Source organism: Rhamphochromis sp. 'chilingali' (assembly GCF_963969265.1).
Source record: "Rhamphochromis sp. 'chilingali' genome assembly, chromosome: 2".
Classification (NCBI taxonomy): domain Eukaryota; kingdom Metazoa; phylum Chordata; class Actinopteri; order Cichliformes; family Cichlidae; genus Rhamphochromis; species Rhamphochromis sp. 'chilingali'.
Genome location: NC_137930.1, coordinates 25,551,254 through 25,562,435, shown reverse-complemented (window position 1 = coordinate 25,562,435; position 11,182 = coordinate 25,551,254). Strand labels below are relative to the sequence as shown.

At 42.4% G+C, this 11,182-nt stretch overlaps 1 protein-coding gene across 1 annotated transcript; it reads left to right on the top strand.

The window, feature by feature from the left end:
• The first annotated feature begins 4,054 nt into the window (after positions 1-4,054).
• Positions 4,055-11,172, top strand: ggcx (gamma-glutamyl carboxylase). Its single transcript, XM_080875845.1, has 15 exons — positions 4,055-4,241; positions 4,466-4,669; positions 4,755-4,913; positions 6,306-6,471; positions 6,547-6,625; positions 7,052-7,158; positions 7,236-7,399; positions 7,474-7,775; positions 8,027-8,158; positions 8,455-8,606; positions 8,688-8,857; positions 8,943-9,073; positions 9,155-9,302; positions 10,116-10,320; positions 10,415-11,172. Exons 1-15 carry the CDS (start codon positions 4,217-4,219, stop codon positions 10,572-10,574), a joined length of 2,304 nt encoding a protein of 767 aa, XP_080731971.1. The 5' UTR covers positions 4,055-4,216; the 3' UTR covers positions 10,575-11,172.
• The last annotated feature ends 10 nt before the right edge of the window (positions 11,173-11,182 follow it).

Here is an 11,182-nt window from a genome sequence, read left to right as displayed (position 1 = left end):
GTAACTTTCTGGATTTGTATCATCCTTTCCTGGTTTACGTATGGGCACATCCACTGCCTCCTCCCAGCTTTGCAGCAGTTTCCCACCCTCCCAAACTCTGTTATATAATTCTAATAAAAGATCTTTAGCTGACTCACTGAGATAGTTTATCAAGATATAGCAAACCTGATTTTTTCACGGTGCTGATAATTTGGATTTCTGAAGCACTCAATTCAATTCTGTCTTTGTAAAAGGAATATTTAATAAATCATCTGTATCTTCTTCCTGTTTCAGTAATTCCCTATTCGCTATGTTTCTCTTCCTCTTCGCCCTTCTTCACTAACATTGCCTGATGGATTTTAACAAACGTTTTGCGAACAGATTTGCCTTTTCCTCATCTTTTACAGCTGTTGCTTCTCCATCCCTCAATATTTGATATCCATACTCCCTTTTTATACCATTCATCCTTCTAATCATTGACCAACCACTCTGTATTTTTGTCTCCCTCCCTACTGAATTACAAAAACCCCTCCAGAAGTCACTCTTTGCATTTTGAATGGATCTTCTCAGCTCAGCTTGCAATCTTTTATATTCAATGAAATTCTGAAAACTGTGTTTCCTCTTTAATATCTTAAAAGCTTTATTTTGATGCTTAATCACTTTATCACACTCCTTTGTCCACCACGGCACGGCGTTCTTTTCCTTACACCTTCTGTCTTATTTATTTCCCAGTTTGCTGCGTCTAAACTGCCTTACAAATAGAATAATTGAAATCATCCACCCCAGCATTCATATCCATCTTTTGCATTTCCTGATCACTAACTATTCTAATACTAGTCAATAATCATATGACTGTTCGCACCACTAACACGTGACCCTACACTGTGTTCACTGCATCATTCCATCTTCGCACTGATCAGTGATCACCACCTGCATTCATGTATATATCTATCTACTTAGCACTTTTAATTTTAATTTTTATGTTTATTTAAGCGTTGTCTGACAGGATGTGTTGCACTAAGCACCGTAGCAATTTTCTAATGTTGTAAACCTGCTCTACATTTGGCAATAAAACCCTTTCTGATTCTGATTCTGATTCTAAATGTATCCCAATCAGCATTACTGAAGCACCACTTCTACACACCTATATCCTGGTTCTCTACACTCAGCTCTATCTCAGTCATCATAGAATAATGGTCACTGCCTACAGTTGTCTCTTTTTTTAGACTGCCATGAACAAATACCTGCCAACGAGTCTGACACTATGTGAGATAATTGCTGATTCTGCACCTGTTCTAATATTAACTCTTGTACCACTTCCATCATACTTTTTTAGCTCTATCAATTCCTCAATCACTGCTCCATTCCGATCATTATAATTACCCCATAATGATCTGTGTGCATTAAAGTCCCCACACCAAATTACGTTTCCCTTTAAATATGTGCCAAGTTCCTCTACTGACAACAGTTTGTTAGCCGGATTGTAAAAATTGATCACTCTGATGCTGCCATTTCTTGATCAGATTTCAAGTACAATATAACTGTGTTCCTATAGCTACAACTCTATATTGGATCTCTTGTTTCACAAATGTTGCACATCCTCTTCCATTACCCACCTTTCTATCTCTGCGGACACTATCATAACCTGAATACAGATTATTTCTGGTTTCTTTTTGCATTTTTTGATGAATCCTTTAAACTCTTGTCCATTTGCAATCAAACTTCTGGTGTTCCCCTGTAAGATAATCATATTGTCCCCTCCCCTGGTCCTCCTCCTTTCCCCTCCCCTTCAAGTCTTTTATTGGACATGTTCCCAAGATATTCTTTAATACCAAAAAACCTCTCTGCTCCTTTCAGTTATTTTAATTTTCTCTGTTTTGTGTTTCACTTGATCTGTGCAATTTATAACATAGGCAATAAACAAAATAATCTTCTCCACTGTCAGTCCTGTATGAGTTCCATGTGTCTGTACTAAATCTGCTGTCGACATTGGTTAAACCGGTCCTGTTCCATCCTTTGCCTTCTGTACCCTCTTGACAGCCTCTGCGTAACTTATGTTGTGAGCTGCTTTGACTTGCTCGACCTCCATGGCCTTCTTTCTGACTTCACAGCCCCCATAACTTACCCTGTGCTGCCACCCACAATTACTGGATTTATCCTGTACATCATCCACATTCCCCAAATCTGTTTTCACCTCAACACTTGGGGCACCTCTGTTTCTCCTTGAAAACTGCAGTGATGTGCCCATATCTTTGGCATTTATAGCACGTGAGGGGCGGTGATACATATGCTCTAACCAGAAAGCTTATGCATCCTATTTTAACTTTATCTGGCAGGACAACCTCCTGAAATTCCAGGGGTACCTTTTGTTATTCTTCTTCGTCTATCGGTGGTATCTATTAACGGTTTTACGGTAACGGTTCAATGTAGCACATTGATGTAGCAGCTGAGCTCAACGGCGCCATCTACTGTAAGACGGCGGAATTACACACGTAAATGAAATAGTGACGCGTTGTGATTTAATAATTTCAAATGCAGTTATTATTATGTGTAGCAGAGTACAGTTTCCTGGAAGATGTGCAATGTGTTATTACGTGTAATTTACATGTTCTAAATTACGTGTTAAATATACTGAGATAAATTTACATACACAGGTATATCTTAACAGTACTTTTAAATAAAAACTTTGTCTAAGGTTTTATGGAATTGATTATGATGAACGGCCTTCCTAATTTAAATAGATGAACTTGAATTTAAAGCGATCCAGTGCACAAAATGCAAGCACAATTACAGGGGTGTCTTCCCTTGTATTAGCTTTCCACTTTGATGAGATGCCTCTCCCTCCCCAAGCTTGGGTCTGCCAGAGATATCTTCCTTCTCCCCACCATCACCAGCTGCTTGCCTGTGGGCCCCTCTTTCTACTTAGCTCTACAATATAAAGCCACGGGCCTCTTCAGTCAATGGCTGGACCCCCTTTTGCTTTAAGAACTGTCTTAATGCTTCACGGCACAGATTCAATAAGGTGCTGGAAACATTCCCAAGATAATTTAGTCTATATCGGTATGATAGCATCAAACAGTTGGTGCAGAAATGTTGACTGCACATCCATGATGAGAATTTCTTGTTCCACCACAACCCAAAGTCAGTCCATCTGTCTGTCTGTCCATCACAGGGGACAGACATCTATTTACTCTGCTGAAGAGTAAATAGATGGTTTTGCTTTCATGTTCAGCTTTCGCTTCACCACAATGCCCACATCGCTGGAGAAGTGGCCCAAGTCCAGACTCTGGGATGTGGATTGGTGCCACATCCCAAAATGAAAATATCCACATGCACACATATTTTTGAGTAATCTGACCAAGCAATGTCTTCCCAATCCACTCTTGTTCATTTTTGACAAGCCCATTTGAATTTTAGCTTCAGCTAAGAATGAGCTTCAGCCTCATTCTTACCCATTTTTACCCAGTGAACTGCAGCTCGTGGAATATTTTCTCATTTTCAGACCATCCTCTGTAAACCGTAGAGTTGTGTGGGAAAAGCCCAGTAATTTAGCAGTCTCTGAAACTTGAATCACCTTTCGTCCCCATTCTTATGCTCAATTTTAACTTCAGCAGGTCTTGACCATGTCTGCCTGGATAAATACATTTAGTTGCTGCAATGTGATTGGATGATTACATTATATGGAGAAACCGGTGAGTAGACTCTTGTTTGACACTTTATAAAAATTATAACATACTATATAAATAACATTAGACCATATTGAACTGTCCCCCTCTTCCATTAACATTTAAAATTAAGTAACTAATTAAGTACCTTGCCAAGATTAGAACATGAAAATGTTATAATTTGTAACTTCATTAACACACGTAACCGCCGAGTTTTCTCATTTTCAGGTAGCTCAGCTCGGTCACGTACTACAGCAAGATTTGACCTAATTCAAGGGCGACGAAATTCTTGAGTCTCAACCAGGATGTGACGTCTAAGAAACGCCCTCTGGTGGGTGGGGCCAGAGTGGGAATCAGCCAATAGATGAAAAGCACCTCTTTCACAACATTCCAATCGCTCCTGTCCCATCCTCCCTCCTCCTCTCCTCCTGCCCGCCTGACACACTACTGTGTGTGGAGCTGTGACACGTAAACTTTGTCCGTGACCGCACAGAACTCCCGCATCTGGGTCAGGGAGAGCAGAGAGACCCTTCTCCCCCCTGTCCCGAACCAGAACCCGGCATTTTTCTAACATGGAGGCGAGAGACGCTACGGCAGGTGAGGTTATTGTGGCAGTGGCATATCGTGCGGGGTTGTTGTTTATGTAATAACGTAATAACCAGTTAGACCAACATGTAGCAAACAACGTCTAAGCCTGAGTCGTGTTCAGTGTTTAAATGAGAGCTGGAAGGTTTGTAACTCACACAGGGACTCTGCGTGAGTGAGTTAATTCATTTTGTGTTTAGTACATAAAAACATAAAAACCAATTTGTGCCCTGCAGGCGCTTTTGTGCGCCGTGAGGGAGATGATCAAACTGCAAAGGACCAGCACAAAGCTCCCAAACGTGAACAAACGCCCACCAGAAGCAAGATGGAGCAAATATTTGGCTTCAAGAAGGAGGACCTGACTTCCTGGCACAGCTTTGTGGCTCTCCTGAACCGCCCCACGGATCCTGCATCTCTGGGCATCTTCCGCTGCTTGTTTGGTAAACTAATCACACCTGTACAGTCTGCCTGCTGGGTATTCTGACTGTCTCAGACCTGCTGTGATGCTTTTGATACTTTGTGCAGGTTTGCTGATGGTCATAGACATCACACAGGAACGTGGCCTCAGTAACCTGGACTACAAGTACCTGGATGGGGCCCCCGTGTGTCGCTTTCCTCTCTTCAACTTCTTACAGCCCTTGCCGCTGGACTGGATGTACCTGGTGTACGTGGTGATGTTCCTCGGTGGGTCAGGCTCAGTGTTTCCAGGTTTATTCCCGACTTGAGAGAACACCTGTTTTTGAGTCTGAGTGGATGCAGTCTCTCTCTCTCTCTCTGTTTTTTTAATAGGAAGTGCTCTCTGTGGGAAACACATGCCTGCATTTTTCCACTTACATTTTTACTCCCCAAGCCAGCCGACTCTTGCAAGTTTTAAATCAATGAAAAGGTAGAGCTCACTAAAGATTGAGCAAGAAAGCAAACAGACAGCAGATACAAAGCTGGGACACATCAGCCTTATTAAAGTTATACATGGTTTTCACTATAACCAACAAGTTTAAAAGTGTTTACTAGTTATTAGATTAAATGAGCGGAAGAGCAATTTTGCATAGATTTCTATAAAATTGGACCTCTTTCCCCCCCAGAGTAGTCGCTCAATGTTGGCTGTTTCTTTTGGACCCAGGAGTTTGGATACAAGCTGCAGAGAGAGAGAGACAGTAAAGGAATGAAACTAGAGGCCAGATTTGCACATACGTAGCATGCACCCTGACCACTCACTCAGAGTTGAGCATTTTTTGGGTTTTTGCTGTTATGAGATCCTGAAAATCAGAAAACATCAGCCATTGCTGCTTTTAACCATTTAATAACTTAGAAGTAAGTTTAAGTAACTAAGTTACTAAATACAACATAATATTTTCTTTTAGTGATGAGTGATCCCATTAGAGTCAAAGAAAGATAAAGCGGGGTATGCATGTGGTGTTGACAACTTTTTACTTTTATAAAATTACTTTTCATTAATTCACTTTTGTGCTTACGACTGTTTTATTAATGATTAGTGTCTTGATAAAGTCACGACACTGTGACATCAACAAGTTGCCTCTTGCAGTGTCCTTCGGTTATTCAGTCCGATCCACTGTTTGCTTGTGATGTCACTGAGCGGTGGGTCAGTCTGGTAAAAAGCCAAAAGTTACCGTTTAAAAAAAAGAAGCTGGGCCCTACATTTCCCATAATGCAACACTAGCATCTTTATAGCCTTGATGACTAGTTAAACTAATCATTTCCATTTAAAATGTCGCTTTACAACAAAGTTAATTGCAATGGCTTCACTGTGAATTCAAAAGTTCCCTTTTAAAAAAAAAGTCTTCACAAGCTGAGTTGTTTTAAAGTTTGTTTCCACCACTGGAAAAATAAAGTGTTTTGCCATCCATGAGTCAACATTTTAGCTTATTATCTCAGAAATCTTGACTTACTGACTCAGACTTTGAGTAAATAACCTGATATGAAAAGTGTTTTTGTTTTCAGTGGTGGAAACAAGCTTCCATAGAGTCAGGATAGTTAGGAGATACTCTTCATGTGTAAAAACAGACTCATTAACGATAAGAATCTGTTTATTTTTGTGGTTGTTGTTTTTGACTTAAGGTGCTTCGGGCATCATGCTCGGCTGCTTCTACCGCCTCTCCTGCCTCATGTTCCTCTCCACGTACTGGTACATCTTCTTCCTGGACAAAACCGCCTGGAACAATCACTCCTACCTCTACGGCCTCATTGGATTTCAGCTCACACTCATGGATGGCAACAGATACTGGTACGGTGATGTTTAGTAATCTACTTGAGTGTATGTTTGTTTCTTTCATTGATGTCCGTGTGTGTGTTTTTGTAGGTCCATCGATGGACTGCGGAGACCCTCTATAAGAAATGCTCATGTGCCTCTATGGAATTACACACTGCTGCGAGCTCAGGTTTGTTTATTTAGCTCATTCATGGGGCGATCGTGGCTCAAGAGTTGGGAGTTCGCCTTGTAATCGGAAGGTTGCCGGTTCGAGCCCCGGCTTGGACAGTCTCGGTCGTTGTGTCCTTGGGCAAGACACTTCACCCGTTGCCGCCTGGTGGTGGTCAGAGGGCCCGGTGGCGCCAGTGTCCGGCAGCCTCGCCTCTGTCAGTGTGCCCCAGGGTGGCTGTGGCTACATTGTAGCTTGCCATCACCAGTGTGTGAATGTGTGTGTGAATGGGTGGATGACAGGTTGTGTAAAGCGCTTTGGGGTCCTTAGGGACTAGAAAAGCGCTATATAAATACAGGCCATTTACCATTTACCATTCATATGATACGCGTTTTTCAGCTTATGGATTCATCAGTCACCTAATGACATCTCTGCTGTTCCTCAAAGATATTTATAGTATACTTCATTGCCGGAGTGAAGAAGTTGGATGCTGATTGGGTGGAGGGATACTCAATGTCATACCTGGCTCACCATTGGCTGTTTGACCCCTTCAAGTAGGTATTTTTTGAAGCCTTTAACTGTGATTATCCCAGTAATTTGCTTCTGATCATGCCTTCCCCTCCTTTATCAGACTGATTCTTCCTGTGGAGTTAGTAAGCCTGTTGGTGGTGCACGGAGGCGGTCTCATTTTGGATCTGACCGCTGGCTATCTGCTGTTTTTTGACGTTACTCGGCCTTACGCATTTTTCTTTGTCAGCTACTTCCACTGTATGAACTCGCAGCTCTTCAGCATTGGTGAGTTATTCTTTTTTTAAAGGAATACTTTTAATTCTGTGCTGTCATTTTACCTTCGTCTTAATCCTCCACAGGGATGTTTCCCTACGCAATGCTGGCCACCAGTCCTCTCTTCTGCTACCCTGACTGGCCAAGAAATTTTTTTGCCCATTTCCCATCATTCCTCAGGCCAGTCCTGCCCCTCACTTCACCGGGGTCCCAGCCCAGCCCTTCCTGTGTTTACGAAGAAATCCAAGGCAGTGGCACTCAGCAAAGACAGACCCCAGCTGCTGCCAAATCATCCAAATTGAGACTAAAACACAAGCTGGGAGCCATTTTTACTGTTCTTTACTTAATGGAACAGTTCTTCTTGCCCTACTCTCACTTCATCACACAGGTACTAAGATCTTTGTTTTGAAATGCTTGTACAGATAACACATTCATCCATGAAGCCCTCGTTGAGTTATCTGCTGAGACCAATGGTTGCTCAATCAGAGTCAACAGCAAAGAGCAGCTCTGACGTCTGTTGTCAACAGAGAGCTGAAAGCTTACTCATCAACAAGTCCCCACTACACTCAGTGGTGAATTGAAAGTGTGAAAATGGTGATGTGATTTATGACTTTACTTAAACTTCTTTTTTTTGTCAAGGGTTATAACAACTGGACTAATGGCCTGTACGGATATTCATGGGACATGATGGTTCACTCTCGCAGCCATCAGCACGTTAAAATCACCTACAAAGACAGGAAAACGGGTGAAACTGGATATCTGAACCCAGGGGTGAGTTACAGGGGAAACACTGTCAGACTCGATAACGTTTGCTATCTGAGCTAAAAAAACCCAAAACAAAACAAAAATTAGTGCTTACAGAAGTGCTTTGACTATATTGTTATTATTAATATGCATTAGTTATAACTGTAATCTGTGATGTTTGGAATTCCTTTAATTTCACCCGACAGTGTCTCCATCTGTATATGGATGTTTCTTTAATAAACAAAACTGCTTTTCCTTGACCTTTTTAGATTGTAGTCTTTCCTAAAGTCTTGCTCTTCCAATTCACAATCTGCCTGCTGTAGGTGTTCACACAGAGCCGTCGCTGGAAGGACCACGGAGACATGCTGAAGCAGTATGCTACATGCCTCCATCAGTACCTGCCTCGTTATAACATCTCCGATCCTGAAATCTACTTTGACATCTGGGTGTCCATCAATGAACGCTTCCAGCAAAGGTACGAGAGCTTTTTGTTTTTAGCCTTGTCTCAGAATTGTAAAAGGGTGAGGTTTAAATCTGCTCTGGATGCTTTTCTAAGGATCTTTGATCCTCGTGTGGACATTGTGAGTGCTGAATGGTCACCTTTCAAACCAAACAAATGGCTCATGCCTCTGCTGGTGGACCTCTCGCCTTGGAGGCCCAAGTTCCAGGAGATCGAGGGAAGTTTGGACAATCAGACTGAAATCGTCTTTATTGCGGATTTCCCAGGTTACAAACCTCACTTTTACAATTTTTCTTTTGGATGAAAAAGCCATGCATGGTGTGTTGTTTTATTGTTATCTTCCCTTTTTAGGTCTCCACTTGGAAAACTTTGTGAGTGAAGATTTGGGCAACACCAGCATCCAGGTGTTGCAGGGCCAGGTGAATGTAGAGATAGTGGAGGAGAAGAAGAACTACACTCTGCAGCCCGGTGAGCAGATAAAGGTACAGCTGCTCACCATTGTCACTGTTCATGCTTTGCTCTTTATCTTGTTTTAGTACTTAACTTACTGTGGCTTTGTGTAGGTAGCTGCCGGGGCTTATCATAAGGTGTACACAGTGTCCGAGGGCCCCTCTTGCTACATGTACGTCTATGTAAACACCACAGAGGCGGCACTACAGAAGAACTTCACCAAGCTGTATGAAATCCAGGAGCGTGTTCGCAATGGAACAGGTGAAGATGCTTTCAAAAATAACACATTGCATAGCTTTTAGTGGATTATTTTAAGGGGTTACAGAATAGTGGTAAGGTTCCTGAAAAAGATCTGAAAACCTACGTGCTCAGTGCTGTGCAGGTTACCCACAAAACAGGGCAGAGGATTCTTCAGGTTGTGGCTTGCTTTTGTTCTCCCCTTTCTTTCCATGGATGCTCAATTGGGTTTGAATCTTTGGAATTTGGAGGCACAAGTTAAAGTTGTTCCCTTAGCTCCCTGAGCCGTTTCAGAGTAGTTTTTGCATTGTGGCGAGGCACAACTTCCTGCTGGAATACTTTCAAAAGTTGTTACTCCAGTTACAACCGCAGATGTCTGTACGTGCTGCAGGCCTTCTTTTTTTCTTTCAGCTGCTCCCTGTAGAGGTCGCTATAGCAGATCATCTGCCTCCTCCTCTGCATGTCCTCCTTCACTTCACATTCCTCTGTTCCTTGTGCCTGACAGCTTCTCGTGTCCAAACTATCTCAAACTGGCCTCTCTAGCTCATTAAGGATGTAGCAATACATAAACAAAAAAAAAATGCAGTAAAAAATCAGTAAAGAAGGCCAACACTGTAAACAATACAGTAGATATATAAAAGTTTATGATGCTACTCGTGGGGTGGGGGTGTGTGCTTAGCCTGGTGGTGTATAACAAAGTCGAGGTGACTTTACATTTTAATGAAACAATCAATCTATTTCCATTCAGCTGTCGATGGCTGATCTGCATGTCACTAAAAATCCCATTCAGCTCTCTCCTGGTGTGCCTGCTTTACTTGAGTCCGTCTCACCCCACAGAAACCGAGCCACTTCCTCCCGAGCTGCAGCCTCTCATGGCTGCAGATGATGACGAGAGTTCGGAGGTCAACGCCACTGACCCGATTGTGCGGCTGTTCCTGAAGAGGCAGCGACGGATGAAGGAAGTTAAGAAACGCAGGGAGGCCGGCATGCTGGAGCGACTGCAGCGCTTTGCCGTGAAGAAGTATTACACAATACGCAGAGGGTGAGTGCTGAGCTCTCTGAGAACGCACAGATGCAGACAAAGTGTAGAAAAACCAGTTAAACAAACACGCGAACTCTGCACATTTGTCTTCCAGAATCTTGATGACAGCCATTGCAATGAGAAACCTGGCGGTGGGTCTGCCTCCGCTCGAGCAGCTGACGAGGGAAGTTGCCTACGCCAACATGAAGGAACCTCAAGCAGAAGCCAGTCAAGACGAACGGCTCAAAGATGAAGTCGGTCATGCAGAACTTTAATGCCACTGAGGCCAAAAAAAATACTCGGTGAATTGCCTGTAGGTGTCACACATTCCCATCAATGTGAGTGTGTGTGTCCGCGCTATTACTACTAGACTGTTACTACACTGGGACATCACTGCCCGGAGATCACAGCGCTTTTATTTTCCGTTTTCACTTCTGAAACATTTCAGATTATGTCACTACGTGGTTAGAGCTTTTGTTAATGACTGTTTTAAAAAAAAAAGGGTTGTTCTTAAAAATAAGTGCGCTTAAAAAGACAGCAGGCATTATTTGCTAGAGGAGCATATGTGTGTGTGCAAAAATGCTAATGCTGTTTTGAATGACAGAAGTGAAGCAGGTGGAAGCATGTGACTGAAGGAGGAAGGGTTTTATGTTTCAAAGGGACAGATCTCAGTGACCAGGATCCTTTTCTGTTCATCTGCCAGCTCCAACGAGATTAGAACAATTTGAGATAAATTATGTTTACAAATATTCATGATACTTCAGTCAGTTTAACGTTCTAACCAGTTATGGTACGATGCAAGGGAAAAAAGTATTTTCTGTCTTTTTTCTTATGGAGATCTATTGATGAAAATAAATTTTGATATTGAAATGAGTCTGACGAC

Bases quoted from the DNA above. Each gene is read 5' to 3' on its own strand.
- ggcx (XM_080875845.1), top strand. From the start codon at position 4,217: ATGGAGGCGAGAGACGCTACGGCAG. The intron at 4,914-6,305 runs GTGGGTCAGGCT...TTTTGACTTAAG, and splicing joins GTACGTGGTGATGTTCCTCG to GTGCTTCGGGCATCATGCTC. The intron at 9,074-9,154 runs GTACAGCTGCTC...GGCTTTGTGTAG, and splicing joins AGCCCGGTGAGCAGATAAAG to GTAGCTGCCGGGGCTTATCA.